Source organism: Vespa velutina, chromosome 5 (assembly GCF_912470025.1).
Source record: "Vespa velutina chromosome 5, iVesVel2.1, whole genome shotgun sequence".
Lineage (NCBI taxonomy): Eukaryota > Metazoa > Arthropoda > Insecta > Hymenoptera > Vespidae > Vespa > Vespa velutina.
Window position 1 is genome coordinate 4353061 of NC_062192.1, and position 24021 is coordinate 4377081.

The 24021-nt window shown below is 35.6% G+C and overlaps 1 protein-coding gene across 2 annotated transcripts in view; it reads left to right on the top strand.

Annotated features, from left to right (window-relative positions):
* The first annotated feature begins 3439 nt into the window (after positions 1 to 3439).
* The window catches only part of LOC124949534, a 164285-nt gene continuing 143703 nt past the window's right edge, over positions 3440 to 24021 (top strand). For both annotated transcript variants that reach the window (XM_047494752.1, XM_047494753.1), the window contains exon 1: positions 3440 to 4967. In XM_047494752.1, the coding sequence (XP_047350708.1) occupies positions 4646 to 4967 (322 nt within the window). In that variant the 5' untranslated portion in view covers positions 3440 to 4645. The remainder of the gene's footprint in view (positions 4968 to 24021) is intronic.

Below are 24021 nucleotides of genomic sequence, written 5' to 3' on the forward strand. Positions count from 1 at the left end.
TTATGCAATTACTGTATTGGTATCCGTAGATGAAGTTAGTCACGTTTTCGCGAATACGTGACAGAGATTCAAATGAAGTTTGTGATGTATATGCAACTAGTTTCGTTTCACGATCATTATATGAGACATGTAGAAGGAATTTATAATTAGTTACATATAAGCGTTAATAAGAATTGCTTGTTATCTACGTAGTATAATCAATCATTCTCATAGATTTGATCGGAACGGATATGAAAAAGAAAAAAGAAAAAAGAAAAAAAAAACAAAAGAAAAGAAAAAAACTCGAGTCACGTATTTGTCCCACATAGATTGACGTTAAATGTTCAATTAGTGAAGTATAAAAAATATCTAAATGGAAAATAATTCTTTACATTATAACAAACTTCATTATATATTAACGATACGTCTTTTTTATTTTTTTTTTATTTTTTTTTATTTTTTTTTTTTTATAATTTTTTCAAACGAAGTAACGATCGATATAATAATAATAGCACCAATAATAATAATAATAATAATAATAATAATAATAATAATAATAATAACAACAGTAATAATAACAAAAATAATAATAGTAATAATAATAATAATAATATTGCTATATATTTACGATACGTCTTTTTTATTTTTCCTTTTTTTTTTAATTTTTCTAGACGAAGTAACGATCAATATAATAATAATAATAACAATAACAACGATAATAATAATAATAATAATAATAATAATAATAATAATAATAATAATAATAATAATAATAATATGGGAAGTGATTAAACGTTATTTTCGTTTATTAGAATAACTTTTTGGAAAAATTCTTATCAAAGGACATAAAGCTACATATAGTTCGCGAATGACTGGTATTATCGGACGTTTGTCGGTACATTTTGCAGTGTGCGTTTTGTACGATAGTAATAAAACTATGAGAGTGGGGACGTCGAATAGGCCAGAGTGGGGACACAATAGTGTATCGTACAGGGAGCTTGCGCGCCGCATTGCACGGCCGCAGTCGAGTCATTATGCAGGTACTGCCTGTCACTTTGGCTCGTCGTGACCGCAGACCGACGTCGCCGATTCGAGTTCTCTCTCTCTCTCTCTCTTTTCGTTTCCCCTCTTGTTCACCCTCATTCTCTTTCTCTCACTCCCTCTCACTCCCTTTCTCTTTCTCTTTCTCTCTCTCTCTCTCTCTCTCTCTCTCTCTCTCTCTCTTTTCATTTCTCTCTCGCTCTCTCTTTCACCTGATGTTCCAGCGATTCTGTCATTGATACCATTGACTAGTCATTTAATATGTTATAATGCCATTAACGATTCTTTTTGACATACGATCGAAGGTTAAACAAAGAGCCCGAGATGCTTACTCGATATCCGAGTTAACGTTTAAATAGACCTTAATCCTTCCTTTTCACGGGTTAAACATGCATTGAAAAGAGCAATCTTTTCTCTTTTGGCATCTATTAAATATTCCCTTCAATGAAATGTTGTTTTTTACTTTTTTAATCTTTATTCATTATTCCTCTCTCTTTTTAATCGATATCGTTATACGAAAAAAATATCAATTGGAATAGTTTTTCTCTCTCGCTCTCTCTTTTTTTTTTTTTTTCTTTTTTTTTGTTGAATCAAATTATATAAATAATTCTATCTTTAATTCGATCCATAACTTCAATCATCGTGCATAAGCTCGGTATTTTTCTTACAAATAGGGTAGAATCGACGGTGACGTTAATAATATATTGTGGGTGCGATCGAACGAGGTCGATTGTTTAACTAATTGGATGCGATATGTGGTCACGCAAAAGTGCATCGATATTATGTTTCGGAGGAATGAATACTTATGTATAAATGTGTATGATCATATTACATGGAATGTCATGGTTCAATGTAATTCAAATTGAATATCAAGTGAAGGGATGATGGAAAAGGGTTGCGGAGAGATGGAAAGGGTTGAATCATAAATCGTCAAATCAACGAAACGTTTCGAATCTTTTTTTAGGATCGAATTGCGTGACTTGCACGTTCTGACCTTTAAGATTTCTTTTACAAGGTCTATTTGTTCATATACGGATATTGTATATGTCCACGATGGTTCTGTGTATACATGTGTTAGTATAAAAGCAACTGATTCACGAGTGGCTCGTTTTACTGGCACGGTCGGGGTTAGTCCGAGCAGTGGTTGGCTCGTACTACTAGCATCCGTGTCCTCGTCTCGGTCAAAGGTACTATCGATCTTTTTTTCTCTCTTTCTCTTTTTTTCCTTTTTAATCACTTTCGACCGAACTGACGTAGTCCTCACGGATTACGTCCCTGGTCGATGAAATTGAGAGCGATAGAAATCGGCCAAATGAAATTTTTCTTGACGTTTAAGTTCGTTTCGTTCTCGTAATTATATTTATCTCGATCACCGAATTAAATGACATACAATAAAATATAATCAAATATTATACCGGAGTGTTTCGTAAATTTTCTTTTTTTTTTTTTTTTTTTCTTTTTTATATATTCGACGAATTTAAATGAATTTTATGAAAATCCTCGAATATAATATATTGCAATGATATATTTAAATAATAAACAATAAAACTAAATAATCTGTTATTATATTTAATTGATAATATAAACAAAAATAATTTATACTTTGTTTTATTAATGATGTACTTGTAAAGATATATATATATATATATCTAAGAATATATATATATATATATATATATATTCTTAGTATATTAATTAGCATTGAAAGAATTTTTTAATTGCATCTCTGAACATTTTTAATCCACCAATACATAAACTCACAGTTTCCTTTATTGGTAACATCGTTAAAAATCGCTTTTCGCTTTCATAGATGCTTAGATAAATAAAATTGCAGTATCGAATGGGAAATAGCACTTGAGAGATCATCTTCACGAAGGTATCCTTAAAGACGACCTTCAGTCGGCCATAGTTGAACTCCCGATCTCCGACCTTTTCGAGTAGTAAAGTTCGAACGGTGATCCAAGTTTGAAAGTACGCTACTCGAAAGGGCGTACTAGTCGAAATAAGGGCCACCGGGCGAAGAGGTGAAGAGGCGAGCGTACGACTTCCGCGTAAGCGACCTCGATAAAAGGGGTCTCGAAAGGAGGTCAACTCTTTCTTCCTGGCTGTGGCCGGCTGCTGGCCGGGGGTTAGTACGTCGACTCTCTCTCGGAATGACTCGGTTTCGTTCGTCGATGGTCGTATCTCTCTCTCTCTCTCTCCCTCTTATTACAGATACACATATATGTATGTCTTTCTTTCTCTTATCACAGACGCGAGAGATACATATCTCTCTCTCTCTCTCTCTCTCTCTCTCTTTCTCTCTCTCTCTCTCTCTATTATGTATATATATATATATATTTATCTCTTTCTCTTTCTTCCTCCCCCCTCTCTCTCTCTCTCTCTCTCTGTCTCTCTCTTTTGGTTGCGCAGGGGATGGTGAAGAGGGGTCGAAAGAAGCAGGGGTTGCGCGCGCGACGCCGCAGGTATCGCGCGCAGGAGCCATCATGTGCCGACGCCGGCAGGTTGTGGTGGTGGTTGAAGGTGAAGGGTGGAGGGGGTTCTCGAACGGCGGTTCTCCCTCGTACGCTCAGCGGAGCCGTCGTCATTGGGCGTCGGGACGTCGCGACGACGCTCTTTTCCTCTCTCTTTCTCTCTCGTATACTATTAACACGCGCGTATACACTTACTTGTCCTCTCTCTCCCTCTCTCTCTTTCTCTCTTTTTATCTTCCTCTCTCCTTTTTTTCTTATACTCAACCAGCCTGTTTCTCCTGTTCTCGAACGAAGGCGATCGCGCGCGCGCTCGTTGAACGTTTCCGCGCGCGGATAATCGCTCTGTGCCGTGTCAGTTCGCGAAGAGCGTTCGCCAGTGCACGCGCGCACGTCAATGCACCGGTGCATCTTCGGCTCTTTATCTTTATCTCGAAGCTGTGTGTCATATATATATATATATATGTATATATGTATGTATATACATATACACATATCTATCTGCATAGATACACATAGATAAACTACGTATATTATACCTCTTATAGTTCTACTCGGTGGTGTCTTACGTATTTTAATTCGTATATAAAGCATCGAATAAACACGAGCCTTTCTGCGTTTTGCGTTCGGTGCGTCTGTCAGTGCAGCAAAGTTCGCGCGGGCTTAGATCGTGTGTGTGCGCGCGCGCGCGCCCGCGTGCCCGGCCCCGTTCATCCGCGTGCAATTTTCTTAAACTCGTGCAAAGGCTCGCGCGCGATTTTCTCGAATTGGTGTATTGGAAATTATTGATAAAATAATATAATAGCCGATCGTTCGATTATGATCGTCGATTTTTGTAAGGATCGGTGCCGGTGAATCATCTAATGGGAGGGAAAAGTCTTCTTCTCGAGTTCGTTAAGAACTATGCCAATTTTCGCTTAGATAGTCCTTTGGACATCGGCGATATATCGTGACAAGTGGAGGAGGACGTATCGCAGGATGGGACGGACGACGTTGCGAGGATCGAGCGACGAAGGACAGATCGTTGTTGTCGCCGTCGCCGTCGTCGCCGTCGTAGCCGTCGTCCTCGAGAGGAGACATTCGAGATTCGAAGAGAGGATTGCGACCTGGAAGTTCTTCGGGAGCGGTTGAAACCATTTGCGAGAAGTTTACGGATGAAGCTCGTAAAAGAAGCTAGAGGGAAAGAAGAAGGAGGTGGAGGTGGTGGTGGTGGAGGAGGAAGTGGAGGAGGAGAAGGCGAGGATCACCTTCCGAGAGGAAGGACGAGAGAACGAGTCATGTCACATGTCGTTCCTATGCTTTTGCCACGTTTCGCGCCAATCGCCAAGCTATTAATCGCGGCGATCCTCGTGCTTTCCTGTTGTGCTAATCGTTTCGCTCGTGCTAGCGAATTCCCCGAAAGAGAATGCTGCGTCTTCCCTTTACCCGAACCAACCGGAAGATCCACGGCCGCGCCTATACCAACCGGCAGAAGTGGTGAGTTCCTATATCATTCTTTTCATTGAAAGTCAATCAACATATTGCAATTTAATTAATAAGTATGGATCGACTTAGCTACGTCAAATTTTATTGCGTATAATTCATGGTTCTACGATATATTGTTACTATTATTATTGTTATTAGCTTTCTTTTTTTTTTTTACTTTTTTATGTTACGAAGTATCTGTTTTTAACATACAAAGCATAAGAAAAAAATAAAAAATAAACCAAAACTGTCTGATCGACCGTCATCCATAAAGTTACAATGTAAAAGTTAAATTTAGTTACCGTTGACGTAAATTATCACGTACACGTTTGTAACGTGAAACGAATAGATGATCTTATGCATCAATCTTTATGTACCAAGCGTATAATCGAAATAATTCTCACGTTATATAAGAATTCACCTACGTCTATTCAATATTATCTTCGAATAGTTTTATTTACGTATTTTTATTTATTTACGTATATTACTATATATCATGTTTTATATGAAATTCTTTAATTTTACGTGTATTATCTCGATCTATTGATAATAATCTTGATTATCGGTTTATCTTAAACGAGATAATCCTTTTATCGTCATACATTAATATCATTAAATTTTTACGTTAATTCAATGCAACAACGGAGGAATATATATTTCATTGACGATCGATAAGAAAATGTCTTTCACTGAATTAAGAAGATAGGAGAAAGTAGCAAAGTAATCGAAGCGACGGAATTACGATAGAACGTCTGGTACTAGCGGTGTCAGTCGTGAACTTCGCTCGAGGTTACGCTTGATCGAAGGTTATATGTTGTGTATAGTGTTGAAGAAGTTTCAGCGACGGACGTCGTTTATATATCACGATGAAACTCTCTCTCTCTCTCTCTCTCTCTCTCTCTCTCTCCTCCTTGTAACGAATCGTTGTAGTACATAAATAGTAATATACATAGGGTGAGACATTTAAAACAAGCCGTCTGAACGTCTTTTATAGATCTTGTTAACAAAAAAAAATTTTTAATTATCATGCAACGATTAATTTTCACTTTTTCCTTTTTTTTTTTTCTTTTCTTCCTAAACGAAACTTACTCATTTCATATTTTTCTCCTTCTATCTTTATATCGACAAACGAAAGATATTCCATTGGTCTGTTTTAGATGCTTCACCCTATATAATATATCGCTTCAACCACGCGACGTTGCTTTCGAAGTGGGGTGTAAGTAATGAAAACCGATCAACCTTCGGCTCTCTGTGCACGATGTTACGTCGTTAGTGCGATAAATGCTCGAATAGAGAGCTTTCCTTGTACTCCTGTCCTTTTCGAAAGATCTTAGGAAGGTGTTATCATTTATAACGTAGTATCGCAATGGTTTATAATAATTATTAATGATGTTCGCTTTAACATTGAGCTCGAGCGATGAACATAGTAGGATCGTAAATGTCTATCGATTCTAAGTTTCTTTTCATAGAAGGGGAAGCATAGAAGGGGAAAGGGGAAGAATTATAGATCCTTAGAAATATCTATTATTTTTCGTATTTTGTCTGAGCATTAATACGATCGTCGATGAATCGTAAAGAAAAAAAAAAAAAAAAAAAAAAAAAGAAAAAGGAAAGGGACATACGAATAGTAGACGAAATATTTCTTAAGTATAATATTCTTTAAAACTCGTTGATCAAGTTGAATCCGTGCGATGTTTTTTTTTTCTTTCCTTCTTTTTTTTTTTTTTTTCTTTTTTTTTTTTCTTTTTTTTTTCCCTTAAACTTGGTCAGTAATATTTCAACTCTTTCCCAAGAGGGAAAAAAAGCCGTGCATGTTGGAAGAATAATCTGTAGATTTGTTTTTCCTCTTTTTCCTTTCCTTTCCTCTTTTACCTTCTTTTTTCGTCACGGATGCGAAAGTGCAGAAGGAGATGAAGGCGTCCAAGCATTTAAAAGAAAACACCGTCAAAGAATAAAAGCGAGCACGAAGTAGAGGTGGATAAGGAGACGGTAGAAGACTATTTGTCTGTGTCCTATTCGTGTGTTTGTGTATATCTTGGTATGCACCGAAGGGTCACGGAGATGCTCTCCTCGCTTGGTGGCATGTCTTCGTGTATCTTAAACGTCGCAAGACGACTCGTGGTGGTGATGGAACGAGAATAAGTATACACGGACGAGAGAGAGAGAGAGAGAAAGAAAGAGCAGGCATAGAAGATAAATTAATACTACGAGGCGTAGGAGAGAGATATAAAAAGAAAAGTGTTAGAAGACAGCAAAGGAGAGAGAGGGAGAGAGAGAGAAAGAGAGAGAGAGAGAGAGAGAGAGAGAGAGAGAAAGAGAAAGAATGAGAGAGACCTAGAGATAAAAAAAAAAAGGAGTAAAAAATGAGAGATAGAATAAGCATGAAGGAAGGGGACAAAAAAGTGGCCTATTGACGTTAAATCGTACGGTGAGGCTCTTTCAAACGTCCCCGCTATTTTCATGCGACCTACTTTGCGAGCCGCCCCGTAACGAGGTTGCTTTCGAACAAATTCAAAGTGCCTTCAAGTTGGTATTCCGGCTCGTTCGCTCGGCAATCCCGGAATTTTTGAACGAGCAATAACGTTGCGTCACGTGCCTGCGGGATTTTTCGCGTCTGTATTACGCCTGGCTCAATTTCACCCATACACAAACGTCTCGTCGCACATCTTTCGCTTCTACCCTTTTTTTCCCTTTCTTTTCTCACTCTTCTTTCTTTCTTTCTTTTTTTTTTTCTTTTTCTTTTTTTTTTTTCTCGTCGGCCGGAGACGTGTTCCTTCAAAATGGGTCGGCGCGAAGACTCGTTAGTCTACGACAACGACGACGACGACGACGATTAATCGTCGTCGTCTTCGAAGAACGGTCTTGGTCTTTCTAGTATAGTAAGCGTTCACCCGAGTCTTCGTGTCGTACTCCTTACCTCGGTTATGCGTAAACAAGAAACGTTTGTCGCGTCTCTTAGCGTGCTATTAATCATTATAATGCCAACAGGGAAGGAGGAGGGGGGAGGGGGAGGGGGGGGGGCAGGTAGTATAATGATTCCTATGGTACACCGGCATTACGGCTATTAGCGCTTAGTCCTGCATGCACGAATTACTGAACCAACGGCATACCGTTAGACCATCGTCAGAATTTACTCTCCTTATACACGACGTCTCGAGATATATCGTCTCTTCTTCTCTTCTCGAAGAAAAGCATAACTTTGGCACGTAAATAAGTACGTACATTAACGATTATAGAAACATTCCATCTTGTTCTAAGGTTTATTAATATATTTTTTTTCTCTTTTTCTTTCTCTCTTTTTTTTTTTTTTTTTTTTTTTTTTTTCGAACAAACAAGCATTCCATATCTATCTGCGTATGAAATTACATAGATAATCTCGTTATTTATATTTTATTCTCGTATATCGAATTGATTATATGCGATTATATAGGCTGATATCGTATCTTATTATAAATCATGTTATTTGATTCTCGTTATTTCAAACTCGACGAATTATTTCTAGAAAGAAAGTTTTTTTGCCGGTGTCGATATTAACGAGTTGAAATTCGTGCCGCGAACGAGATCGAGCCCCATCTTTCGATTTATCTTTCTCTACTTGACCCGGTTTCATTTCTTTATTTTCAAATGCCACTCGAGGTGTTTCCTTTTTCAGAATTATCATTGCTACCTGTATATATCATCGACAAAGAAACCATGAAACTTTCCGCAATTTCTCGGAAAAATAGCTAATTAATTGGTCATCTAGTTATCCCTTCCCCACCTCCGCTTTCTCTTCCGTTGTAATTACAAGAGAGAGAGAGAGAGAGAGAGAGAGAGAGAAAGAGAGAGAGAAAGAGAAAGAGGGAGAGAGAGAGAGAAAGATAAAGAGAGAGAGAGAGAGAGAGAAATTATCAATTAATTCGAGAGTCGTTTTCCCGTGACATCGACTAGATTTCCCTTTATTCTCCTTCGCATTTTTTTCGTATCGACGTTTTTAAAGCAATCCTCGATCTCCATCAATTTGAAAATATTCCTATTCGTTCTCTTATAATTAAAAAACGCATAATTGCAATACACCTTAATAATAATTACATCGTAAAATTAAACGGTATTTATAACGCTATTAAATATCGTTTGTTTTCTCATAATTCGAGATTCTCCTACTTACTTTGCCATTTTATTTTACCTTCAAACAAATTTTTTATTAAAATCCAATTAACTACATCCGCTTTTCCTTTCATTCTTTACTCTTTCTCTGTATCTCATATTAAAAATAAAATTCGAATACTATTTTCGAGTGTATTAAATATAATCCCTTAGCTATAATTGCCACAAAGAAGATTTTGTCATCTTCGTTTTATAACAATATGGAGATGACGTTTAAATGGCATTTAATTTGCAAAGTATTCTCCACATTACCGAGAGATTAATAATAGTGCTCGTTAATCATTACGAAAGCGGGTCTCACGTGTTCACGTGTTTGCACAGAATCAACTCGTACGGTGACATAGTCCATGTTCATAAACAAGTCCACTGGCTGGAATTTCTTCAACGATGAGTGAGTGAAATAGGGGAAAAAGAGAGAGAGAGAGAGAGAGAGAGAGAGAGAGAGAGAGAGAGAAAGAGAAAGAGAGAGTTCCTCGGTTCAGTTTTTCCGTTTTTTAAGCCCTTCTTCCTCCTAAGCGTGTCTTCGTAGAGCATGCGCTTTCGTTAGAACTTTTTCACTCGGCGAAAAATGTTTACCTTGCCTTCGCTTGCCTACTACCTACTACTACTAACATCACTGTACTCTTTCTCTTGCTTTCTCTCTCTCTCTCTCTCTCTCTCTCTCATTTCTCTCTCTTTTTCTTTTTCTTTTTCTTTTTCTTTTTCTTTTTCTTTTTCTCGCAGACGTACATACATCCTCCTTTAGCTACGCCTCGAGACTTCTGGAATATATTGCCAACTCAAAAATCAGAGGATGTCGCTACGTGTCTACGTGTAAAAATCGAATTTCATTTGGAAGCACTATGAGGATACATTCTCATACGATAAACGTTACGTTCATCCGTCTATCTAAATACTCTAAGGAAATGCAAAGGATTTCCTTAGAGTGAATTAGAAAGGCCGTCTTCTACAGCCAACGTTATTTTGGTATTAATTTAGTAAGTAGTACATGTCAGGCATTAACCAGACACCGGTCTCGCGTTCCACTCGTTAATCTTTCCCTTATGCAAGTTATAAAAGGTTGACGTAGTTCATAAAGCTTTTCTGAAGAAATATTACGCATATAAAGCGTATAAATTCATAAGTGGTAGCATAATATTGTGAGACGCATTTTAAAATTGATAATAAAAAGGAAAATGGTATGTAGATGAGTCAATTTATGAATATTTCTGGTTATTTTCTTTATCTCCTTTTTGTTTTTTTTTTTTTTTTTTTTTTTTTTTTTTTTTTTTTTTTTCGTTTCCTTTTTTTCCTTTTACTATACTTTCCATAACGTCGACCGAAAGATTTGGAATAAATATTTTCACATTACTATATCTTTTTTTTCCCCTTTTTTTTTCTTTTTTTTTTTTTCCCCTGAAATTTTTGTCATAACACTTTAGCGTTACAAGATCTCCGACGATTTTGGTTTCGTCGTCGTCGTCGTCAGTGATATCGGTACACCGTAACCCAGACCGCCCATGGGCTGATCCCTTGAAATTCAGTGAAATCGCCCGATGTTTCCAACGAGCGTCGAACCCTTATTATAAAGCAACGATGCAACATAATACAGAGGTGCCGTGTGTACCACGAAGGAAAGAGTAAATAACACTCGGGAAACCAATATCGACAAAGCTCCAGAGACAAAAGTTTCCTGACGGAACTTTCGGTTAAAGAGCAAGCGGCAAAAATTGTTATGAGAATGACGTAAAGGAAAAAAAAAAAAAAAAAAAAAAAAAAAAAAGAAAAAAAAAATAAAAAAAAAACGAAAAGAAATGAAAAGCGAGACATACGAATTCATCTTTTCAAGGATAAACAATTGTTTTATCAAAAATATCAGAACGTATTATTCGTTTATTATTCTTAAAACTAAGTTCTCTCAGAACTAAATTAAATATCTATTCATTCGGAATATTGTTATTAATATAGTAATAAATAAGAGTAAGAAAGAAACATAATTAGTCGACGTTGCATGCTCGATCGTTATAAGTTACTTCACGTCATAGTGGGAAACGTGTATGAGGTTGACGTAAAAAGATAATGATGAAAAGTTTTAATCGATGACGTATAAAGTAATCAGAAAGTATAAGAACATGGGTGAGGGAGGGTGTAGAAAGAGACAGAGAGAGAGAGAGAGAGAGAAAGAGAGAGAGAGAGAGAGACAGACAGAGAAAGAGAGAGAGAGAGAGAGAGAGAGAGAGAAAAAGGAAGTAAGAAAGTCTACCTTGATTTGGAGTTTCTCGTTGGTACACGACATAAAGTTTCGCCCCGTGGACATGTACGAGTCTCGAAAGCACGCACGCGAAAATGTTTCAGCGTTCACAAAGTCGAGGCAACGACGTTGGCCATTCGTCTTTTATCGTAACGTCGGTGAAAGAAATAAAATTTTCATTTTTAACGTCTCTAATATATTTTCGGATAAAAATATTTCCGGAGTAATATCGAATTTTTGTATTTTATGTAAACGTATTTAGATTAAAGCACATTTTTAACGTCGATACGAACGACCATATAAAGAGATTCGTTAGGGCTTACGAATAAAATTCCCGTAAATAAATTACACCCGACTATTTTCAAATAGAAGAGAAATTTTCCATGGGAAAAGCATCGAATTCCTCGGACATAGTATAGCGTAAAGCGATCATTTTCTGGACCGCTATCCGGTGATCACGTAAATCCGTATACTGTAGCGTTGAGTTATGTTTGCGCTGGGCGTCCGCCGACGCGTGAACATCGTTTGCATTCACCTGCAAAGACACAAGCACATCCGGTAGAGCGGTCGGAAGATTGGCAAGTAAACGTACATGAAACGGTGGATATGCGATTAAGCATTCTCGATGCATTCGCATCGTTGCAATCTGTGCGAGTGCCTGTCTGCCTGCTGCTGCTTCTGCTACTTCTGCTGCTCCTACTGCTGCTGCTGCTCCTGCTCCTGCTTCTACTACTGCTACGTAATCAAATGCTATCTATCTCGCGCGAAATTCGTGACCATCGCGTACCAATCCTAAAACGGTGAGAGTACCTTCGACTTTTCATATTTCGAACGATAAATCAAAGATTCTCCAGGGCTGAGAGAAAGGGAGAAAGAAGAAGAAAAAAGAGACTGGACAAGGACTTAATCGTGAGTCTCAGACGGCAAACGGTAAAAACTACTCGAGATTCGTAAAGTTTCTCTCAGGTAGAGTAAAATCGGTAAACGTTTCGAGTGTTCGTGAATAATAAATCATAGAACGGTCGGAGTAGGAGCGATTTAGACCTATAAATCCTCGAGCGTACGTCCGATGAAATATTTTTAAAGTTCTTCTCCCCTTGCGATCTTAACGATTTGCTCGGTAGTCGAGCCCGCGAGCTATTTCACCTACATACATTTTATCATTCGCGACGTTTTCACGAAATATTATTTAGGTAAGTCTAGATAATATTTTAAATAGTTTATAATTTAGCCGATTCATTAATATACGATCGGTAAGTAGAAATCATTGATGTGAATATCATCATTTTGATGCTACCTTTAATTTAATTTAGTTAATACCGTTCATTCGATATATTCTTTCCTTCTTTCTTTTTTTTTTTTTTTGCCCCTTTTTCATTCACTATTAATTTGAGTTAATTGGTATACTCTGGGAACAAATCACGTCATTAAATTGATTCAATTTATTCGATCATTCAATTGGATAGAATTTCATAATACTTATATGCATTTGCTAATTAATCGTTTATTTTTAGAGCGAATATATGAAATTGTAGTTCATACGATCAATCTTTCTGACTTCCTATTAACCATTTAACTCCAAGCCAATTTGACGATCTACGAAAGTGCATATAATATTTAAAAATATAATTTTAATTTAAAGGGAAACGACGAGATCTTATAACGAAATATTGTATATCTATCCTTCATTTTTATGTATGCGAGTCAACGTGATATGGATTAATAATATCTTCGGAAAGGTCGAAGTTACTCTCTCCTTGGAATTTTTCGAGAATTTGATGAATTCCAGACGGCACTCCTAGACGAAAGAAGCACGAACGGCGACTCAAAGGTGGAAGAAAGGTGGAAGGCGTTGAACGATGTCACGTCGTCGTGAGGCGAACGAAAAGGAACGAATGGAAGGGGAAGAGAAAAAGAGAGAGAGAGAGAGAGAGAGAGAGAGAGAAGGAGAGGGAGAAAAAGAGAGAGAGAGAAAAAAGAAGGAGAGGGTAATTCCGATCGAAGGCCTTGACGAGAGTCGCATATTCTTATTCACTGCAGCGAAGGTGCAACGGTAGCAAGATGAAAGGGAAGAAAAAAGGAGGAAGGAAAGAGGGTAAGGATCGAGTCGGTGCAGGGGTTGTTTGACACGAAAGCTCCGTGGTGAACGAGCGCGTTCGTAGGCCTTATCGCGAAAAAGGGCCTACCCTTCCAACTCTTGGACTCTCTTGGCAAAGATCTAATCGTTCGGTGCTTTCCTTCGTTCTTTGCTTGGCTGCTCGATTCTCGTGCTTGGTCTTGCGTTCTTCGAAGGCTAGCCAAGTTAACCCTTTCTCTCTCTCTCTCTCTCTCTCTCTCTCTTTCACTCTCTTATTCGTTAGCATCACTACTACACGTCTCTTTAGTCGTAGGCTTCTCGCCTAACCAATCGTTGGCCTAACGTAGTCGACCGTTTACTGCCGTCTTGAGGCCGCCGTCGTCTTCTTACGACAACGACAACGACAACGACAACGACAACGACAACGACAACGACAACGACAACGACAACGACGACAACGACGGCGACGACGACGATGACGAGGAGGTGGAGCTGAAAGAGGAAGGGGAAAACTGCGAGTTTACACGCCACAAGGTGGCCCGTTAATGTTAGCACGCAAGGAAAAGCTTAAGGGCTTGCCTTTCCACAAGAAATGCCAGTTATTTCGATGGAAGTCGACTGTCGAATTGAAACTCGCCGCTCGATCTCCAATATGTCCTTACAATTTATATTTTTACATATCGACATATTATACTCTATAATATTTTTTTATACTTTCCTAAAATTCCTTTACCTTTTCTTTCTTTTTAGATGTTTCATTTCCCAATGTTATACCCGTATACAGGATATTTCATAATATATGACAAACATATTTATATTTAAATCATTCATTAATTCATTTCTTAAGTTAATTTGTATTATACGTTATTGACAAATTTTAGAAAATTTATGCATAGGATATTTAGATCCGTACAAACTTTTTACATTATTTTTCTCAAATGAAATTCTTCCATTAAGTTATTGAACGCCCTGTATACTTGGTATGGCATTCAAAAGTCGATCGATGACCGAGTCGCACTCGAGTCACCTTATTCGACTTTCGCTTTAATTAGTACGTCGCATCTTCGCGGAATCCATAAATGCAAGAACGAAGAAGTCGAAGAGTCTTTAAGATGTCGTCTAGCTAACACGTTTAATCATTTTTATGTGAATGCGTAAATGAAAATGTACGCTCGCTCCCAGTCATTCTTTCTCTCTCTCTCTCTCTCTCTCTTTCTCTCTTTCGTATTCGTTAATGCGACGCTAATTCGATGGCATTACTGGTGAACTGCCATCGAGCACTTTAATGCAGTCATTCCGACGACACGCGATCGAATTTAAATCCCTTGCATATAAGCGAGCCATTCGCGCTTATTCGCATCGACGTCGAGAATATAGAATCGGATCGAACTGTCTCGTTACATAAAAAATTTCATAAGGATTACATCGTTGGACGAATTCGATCTGCGATTTAATTCGATTATTATCGCGAACATAGAATGAGTTATAAAAATTCTAAGATTTTTATATATCATTTATGTACTATCACTTATTCCATGATGATTTATATGAATTATTAAAATAATTAGATAAAATTATATTCCTCCTTATCAGGTCAATATCTTTTATAAAAAAAAAAAAAAAAAAAAAAAAAAAAAAAAAAAAAGAAAGAATTTTTACATCTAATCTCGTTTCTTCAATTAAATCTCTGAATCTTGCACAAAGCGATTTATATAAAATTGAATTTCTATGGAAACGTATTGTTATACACGTTGTTCGAGGATCACTTTTAATCTATATAAATTTATTCAGATAACAAATCATTTATTAATTATGATAATATGTTCAGAAAAAAATCGATATACGAATTTTTTTTGTTCAAAAAGAATAATATCATTTTTCCGTACGAGTTACTATGCTTCAATCATATAGTAGTAGTTCTTCATACAATGTTGATGCGAAATCTCGATGAAAAGAGGATTCGAGTTAGGATCGTTTCGTGTGATCACCTTTGTGCACTTTCTCGAGAAGTTTAACGAAGTTCGATGATCGAAGTTACTATTGTAAGAAAGAGCAAGAGTAAGAGAGAGAGAGAGAGAGAGAGAAAGCAAGAGAGAGAAAGAAAAGTCATTAAGAAGCAAGAGCTGGTTTCTAGGGGATACTTTTGTTAAATACATATAATGAATTTGATACGTCGGAATAAATCGAAATATTCAAACGTATATAAATATATTATAGTTACATATATATATATATACACATATATATATATATATCTAGGAGTAGACAAAAATATTTTATTACGGTGAAATTGATGATCGTAATCGATACAAAGAACAATCTTCGTAGTAGGCTACTGCAGTGTTTACGGCTTGAAAATGATAGAAAAACTCTTCGTGTGTCAAGTATGATACTTGATACTCTTGCAATAAAGCTCTCGCAAGTGTATATATACCGCGTCGATACATAGGTCGATTCGAAATATTCGATTTCTTTTTCTCGCCAGTTTAGTCGACGCACGAATCAATGGATATCCTATACAGTCAGATAAAACAAATCCTTTCTACGTGTATTTGTAAATTTTATATTATTTGAATTTTCTTTCAATGTATTATTTCGCAAATGATTTAGTTATTATCGAATAAAACTCGACAATAACATAGTCAGTTTGTTATAAACGTATCTTAAATCAAATGTAGATTCAGAATAGCTTTTACGGCTAATAATAGAACTGGGTCAATGGAGATACTCGAAATCATAGGACGAATAATACTAATGGCAAAGTAAAAAACAGAAGTAGGGAGAATGGGTGGTAGGAGAGAAATGTAAATTATACTAGTAACATGTTGAAAACATTTCTATAACAATTCGAAATTTTTATAAAGAGAAAGAACCAATCGTAAAACTTATCAAATTGTATCTCGACGAATTTATAGAAGAAAGCTTCAAATATGTCGGCGATTAATGTGGATTATGAGCCACGTAACTTGTTCGATGTAGCCAATCGGGAGAATGAGAGGGCTCGAGTATATCGCGAGTGTTATAAAGGTATAGAATTTTCCGTTAATTCGATGGTATTAGGCCGGAGCTAGCATGATTCTCATTAATAGCGGCTCGTGTCGACGGATTAGCGAGCTTGAAAAGGATACAATGCGCGTAAACAAAGTCGAAACCGAAAGTTAAGCCAAAGCAGCTTGTCGGTACGATCAACGTGCATTTGCTCATCAAATAGTGGTTTATTTTGTCGGTTTGTCATCATCACGGGGGAAAAGAGAAGAGGCGGTAGCGTCATCAACGGCGTCATCAGCGGCACAGGCTTGCCCGATCTCATTAATCAACGTTAATTCGCAGTATTAATTGGCTCGGTGAAGTGTACACGCCGTGAACGATAACGAACGTGATCGTGCCGGTCTGTTATCTTACGTTGCTCGACGTCGACCATCCGTCAACAACGTGAATAAATTGTCGATCTCATATATGGTCGTATCTGGTGCCTCATTTTTTTTTTTTCTTTTTTTTTTTATAAATAAAACTTCCTAAATAGAACATTTCGCTTTTATCATTAACATCGTTTGAATACGTTAATATATAATATAAAATGAATAGAAAAATATTAACATTTTTTATTCATTCGAAGCAATCTATATATTATATGGTTATTTCTTTTTCTAACCACGTTCGTTTTATTCGATACCTATACAGTAATTGTGTTTCTTGTTATTTATATTTTTAGTCGTACACACGTGATCGCAATTTTTCTTTTTTCTTCTTTTTTGTTTCTTTTTTTTTTTCTTTTTTTTTTTTTTCCCCTTTTTTTTTTTACATCGTCATTTTGGCCCGAGATAGAACAGAGAGCTATTTCTATTCCGGGAACACGTACGTGAATACATAGGTATAGCGTATTTTAATGGAAATCCGTAGATGCGAGTTTAAAAGCGAGGAGTCGTATAGAAGATACACGATGTCATATGTATCGAAATAAATGGTATGTCGATCGCATAATCGCGAAAGACTATGGAGCTACGATGGTAACTTCGATAGCGACGTGTATCGGCTTCTGCTTCTCCATCCAGCAGTAATTTATCTTGACCCGATCCAGGAACATGGTTTTATTGCCAATATATATCGTTGAACCTCCAGTTATTTTCCTAATCTGTATCCAACGCTCGATCCGGATCTGCAAAGAAGAGGATTATGTTCGTTCGTTACGAAGCACGTTGATGCTTCGTCCATTTCCTTTCTTCATATATATATACGAATAACACACACATATATATATATATATATATATATATATATATATATATATATATAATGTACATCAGAATCTTTCGATAATTTTATATTTAATGATTATGATTTTGGAAATAAATCTCGATTAGAGATTTCATAGAAGTCATTGAATGTAAATCTATGTCCAAACGAAATATCTTTTTTTTCTTCTTCTTAAGAATTAATCAATCATATTTCTGAATTTCAACATTTTATTAATGAAATATATATATATATACCCTCTGTATAAGCATAGATTATATATATATATATATATATATATATATATATATATATATATATACTATAAGTAGGTACGTACGTTCCGAGCATTGTACGTTGCTCAAGTGGAAAAACGTTTCCGCAGCTTCCACTCGAGCGAGCGAGCTTTCGAGTTTCGTGCCTGTTGAGTCCGAGCGTTATAATCGTTGCAATTTTTTATTCTTCTCCTTTAGCACCGCGAGTTAGTCGCCAGACGAATTAGACTCCGATGCATTCGCACATTTTCACTCGCTCGTTTCCTTCCAACCTTTTTTTTTTCTTTTTTTTTTTTTTTTTTCGATGTATTCGAAAGCTTTAAAAGATGGGAATAATCTCTCGGCTTTGGTGGATTTGACAACGTGACGAAAATTTTTGAGAAAATGTAAAATGTTATCGTGGATTCTCTTCGAAATATTGATATTTCTGGAAAGGGGGAAAAAAAAAAGAAAAAAGAAAATGAAGGAAAAACATGTAAGAGAAAAATTACACGGAGGCAACGAAAGTACCGAAGGTACTTTCTATGAACGAAAATCGTCGAAGGGACGGTCGTGCTCGACTCGCCACGATCGATGTTCCGCACGAAAGTGAGGTCACGAGATTCCGTCGTTTCGTTTACAATTTTAGCCGTGCCGCCCAGGGAAATGAATCGCACGTGAGCCAAAAGACGAAGTGCGCAGAGGGAGTGAAAGGGAGCAGGAACAAGAGCAAGAAAAAAAAAAAGAAAAGGAATAAGTTGAAGCGGTGAAGGAGAGTAAGGGTAGAACGGGGATGACTGTTCCAACGATTTCGTGAGAATCAATACCGTCGAGCAATTTCATAAATGCTTTCGATGGAGCAGCCCGTACTATTTTTCTTTTCTTTCTCTCTCTCTCTCTCTCTCTCTCTTTCTCTCTTTGTCTCTCTCTCTCTCTCTCTCTCTATTTCTCTTTCTTTTTTCTTTCCCTTTCTTACAACGTAGAAGGCCAACAAGTATCTCAGCTCTCAAATATGAATATCGCGACATACAAATACCTAAGAATCGAGAGGAGACGAGACGAGACGAGACGAAACGAGACGAGACGTTCGAAACGGAATCGTATCGTTGAGAGTGTCATAAATGATGAGAACGATATCTCTTTTACGGTATCAGATTTCGATACCACGAAGAGATGCTCACGTTATTACGAGTTTTCTACGAAATGGTACGAAGAGAAAAAGAAATATACATATGTATATATATATATAAAATATGTATATATGATATATATGAAATATGTATATATGAAATATATATATATATATTCCTCTAATGTTCCTCTAATATATATATATATATATGGTTTTTTTTATATATTTTTTATTTTTTTTTTATTTTTATTTATCGATAAAATTGACCTATTATGTTTCTAATTACGCGGTTAATTGGTACTTTCGTTTAATCGTTAGTAAAATAAAGGTTATCGTATGATGTTATTTTAGTGTGCGTTTATTGAAAGGCTCTTTATGTAATCTGTATGAAAATTTAATATAAATAAACAATGCATGTAATCAATTTACAAATTTCGTTGTTTGATGATCTAATCTTTTATTATCTCACGTTTGATTTAATCGATAAAGATTTCTTTCACATTTAATCATCTATATGTACACATTGTTATTCATATTAGTAATACTATTATATTGTTTGAAGAGTAAAAGCTTTTTCCGATCATATACTCATATTTAATGGCATACTTTTTCTTTTTTCATCACTCACGCTATATTAGGAGTATCTTGTACCGTTATTTGTACGCTTGATCGCTCGAACGGAAAAGTTCGATTTGTTTACAGACTCACGCACACTTATCCGCATGTCTTTTTGGACGTGTATTATAATTCATTATAGATCGAATATATGTATATACTTTTAATAAATTTTATTTGATTAGGATCAAGTTTCAATAAACTTTTTGAAATGAAAAATTCGACAAAGATCTTTTTCAATAATATAATAATAATCATAAATGAATATAAATAAAATATAAACTTTACGTATAATATAATATTATATTATATGAAGAAAATTATAAGAGAAATATGAACAATAAAAGGAAAAATAATAAAAGTTTATAACCTATTCTGAATTCTTTCGTTATTTTCGATATGTTTTATGTATATGACTTCATATATACATAATAGCCAATTAAAATGTTTCATGATGTTCAGAAAAAATATTTTCGTGATCGGATTGTATATTTTACATTCGATTACGTATGTCGTTTTCCACACTAAGTTAATCTTTCAACGCTGTTTTTAAGTGCGAGCATTAATTACCTATTGCAGCACATTTTCGAAAGGTTCCCTCCAGTTCACTGTTTCATTTTGTTCTTTTTTTCGTTCTTTCTTTTTTTTTTTTTTTTTTTTTTACTGCCGGACCGGTCGATCCTGAACGAACGATAATTATAAAGCACGCTCGTTCTTTCGAGTTTTTAACATCGAAAGCCGCACCGATAAACGTTGCGTGACGACGCACTCTTGTAATCAAACGGGTGGTACCTACAGGGAGTGAGGGAAATAAAATGCGTCGAGACCAATACGTCCAATAAATTTCCAACACCGATGGAGATAGGTATGTATAGAATGCATGCTTCGCACTCATATATTTACTTTAATAGTTTAACTTTGTCACTTTTGAAAAAAATGGCCATGAAGCTACGTGACTGCAAAATTCAACGATATATTGCTATAAAAACGATACTGAGTTAATATAATGAAGATAAAATAGAAAATAAATTTTAATAGATAAATATATATATATATATATTCGTATAATGCGATCCTTCTTATTCGATTCCTTCTATCTATTTTCTTTCTCTCTCTCTCTCTCTCTCTCTCTCTCTCTCTCTCTCTTTCTTTCTCTCTCTTTTTCTCTTTCTCTCTTTCTGAACGTTCCGTCTAATCACATTAAAGAGAGAATAAGGAAGACGTCTGACGAATTTAAATCGCTTCTAGCTATCGATTTAAATGCCTAAGCGAGAATGAAGAGAATGTAAAGAACTATGACGCTCTCATATAGTATTACATTATTACACCTATATAGTACATTCTTACATTGTTACACATTCATATTTTAAATATCGATCCTCTTACATTATCTTTATGTTTCTTTCCTTTTTCTTTTTTACTTTTTAATAGTTAGATATATGAATTATTTTTTTTTCTCTTTTTTTTTTTTTTTTCTTTTCTTGAAAGAAACGCTTCCTATTGAAATTTGTTGGGAGTGTGAATATAATCCTAAGGGTATCAATTTATCCTCTTTCATTTATCCCTTATTAATTTATTCGACCCTCTAGTAAATATCGAACCTTCAGATTTCATTAAACGTCGTCTTAATGGCAGCGGTTTAATGCTTTAACAGTTTTTATATTTTCCTTTTTGTTTAATAGCCGAGGACGGCGTAGAAGGTGAAATATCCTGATAGGTGGTTCTTTGGGTAAAAAAAAAAAAAAAAAAAGAAAAAAAAAGAAAAAAAAAGAAAAAGGGAAAAGGAGGAGGAAAAGATCTCTCGCAGGGCCGTACGGTCGAATGAAACAATAGAGAACAATGTGGTGGTAAAGGAAACGAGGGAATGCACCGCTTTCCTTTCTTTTTGTTGAAACTACGAAATTCCTATCTATCGTCTTGTTTTCATTTGATACTCAACCCTCGAGCTAACCTAGAGAATGATGTTAAATAAGAAACGACGGAATAACGTACGTATGTATACGTAGCTGTAAATTCGTTTATGTATATATGTATGTATATATGTATATATTTACTTATGTACGTATATATGTACGAGAATGCATATCATTTCTTAGACGAGGTGGATATTTTCGAATAACGTTGAGCATTTTTTTGTTTTTTTTTTTTTTTCATGATTTTTTTTTTTTTTTTTTTTTTTTTTTTTTTTTTCTAGAATTTGTTATGAAGGGGTAAAGAAAAGAAAAACAAAAAAGAAAAAAAGAAAAAAAAGAAAAGAGAAAAAAATAAAGAGGAAAAATAAAGATAGATAAATGGATGGATAGAAAGATGAAGAAAGTGAGACGCAGGTGGCGAAGAGGCGAGAAAATGTTCTCTTTTCTTTCTACGTTCCTAGAAAATTCGTATGCGCGCCTTTACTGGCGTAGGAAATGATCAAAGGAATTTTGTTCCATTTTTCCTTGTTTTTCTTCTTTGTTTTTTTTCTTCTCTCTCTCTCTCTCTCTCTTTTTTTTTTTTCTTGTTCATTCTCCGCTTCCTATATTTCGGCACAAAGGGATACCACGCGTGATACGGCTGCGATAGTAGAGAAAAAGCTAGAAAGGAAGAAAATATAAAATTGGATCTCTATAGATTGTTTGTTAAGGCGACGTCGGCCAAGATAAAAATAATAATAGAAAGTAGGGGCGGGGGGAATCGATTAAATCTTCCTACTATATTTCATTCGATATTTAATCGACCGTAGAATACCACGGCGTATATAACTCTACAGGGTGGTTCACATAAAGCATTATAAATGTTTTAATCGGAATTATTAGAGAATTATTAGAGTTGATTTTAAATTACACTCGTTTTTTTTTTTTTTGTTTTTTTTTTGGTTTTTTTTTTTTGGTTTTTTTTACATTAAACAATACATTTATGTAGTGATTCTTTAACGAGCAAAAAATCGTATAGAATTTTCCAATTAACAAAAAATAATTCACGCACACTTTTAAATAGGACGAAGTATAAATTATTGCGTAATTCAATCATTTTGAATAAATCCGATATTTCGTAGAGAAAAAAGAAAATAATTTTTTTTTTTCTTTTTTTTTGCAAAGAAATCAAATCCGCGAAAATATCAATAGATATGTTTGAAACGATTTAAATGAAAATGTTTATATGGGTCACAGTGTATAATAACTGTACGTACGTATGTACATACAAACTACATCGATAAAGTATACTTTATGTATGTGTCGCGGAAGCGGAGAGTCCGTCCAAAGTGGTAAATGGTTGGAGGTCAAAGAAAAGCACCGATGAGAACCTCGCATGTGTGAGCGAGATGATCGCCTGAAGTCTTCGTAAATACTGCTTGGGCTGGTACGTTCGAGTTTACGGTAAAAAATATATTGGCAAAAAGAGCTAATAAAAAGCGGTTTATAGAGTTACTCTATCTTTCCTTTTCTCATTCTCACAGATATACAATTCCTTTCTTTTTCTTTCTTTCGACATTCAAGTCGCGTCTGTGTTTACGACTTTTCGTTGTTACACTTACCAGTTGAATATGTTATAGAAAACGTATCGCTTTCCCAGAGGATTTCTCCGTTTGAATTTTCAATTGTCACAACAACGTATGAAAATTTGTATGAAAAAGAAGAAATAAAATGTTGTTGGAAGGATGAGGGAGAATGGAAAGGATGAAATGAAAAGAGTAATGAAAAGTCACGGATGACTTGGTGATAAGATGGGTAACTCGAATAGTATCGATCATTTTTTACCAACTACTCTTTGAAACAGGTTTTCTCGATGGTGACATCGAACAATTTGTTAGGAATGTACGAACGAACGTTGAAAATAGGATGAAATAGAAGGGGTTGGTAGAAGGAATGGAATAAGGTGACCAAATGGTGGAAGAATGTTCTAAAGAACAGTCAAGGACGAGGAATAAAAGATGTCCTTTATCTGTTTGCGAGTTACGAGCGACTGTTTGGTAAAGGCCATTCACGTCTGTAGCCGGTCACGTTACAGTCCTTGTGGCAGAAGTAACAGTTCGGGTTTTCTAGATCTATGCGAAAGAGAAACGACCTAGGAGCAAAGGTACGTAAGACTTCAACATGGACGTATTCGTGAACGTTACTTTCTTTCCTTCTATTCTCCCCTCCTCTCTCTCTTTTTCGTCTACAAGAAGAAAGATGACTCCTTTTCGTGTTTCTGCGTTACGACTACCAGCGACCGTAATGTCTTTGACTGATTTGTCTATTAGATCTTACGGACTATTCAATTCGTCCATCGATTCTATCGGATATTGTACAATGGCCATTCATTCATTATATGTCTATTCTTTTGTTTAAAAGATAAAATTCGAGATATACATAAGATAAGTATATATGTATATATGTATATCTTATATCTTATATATA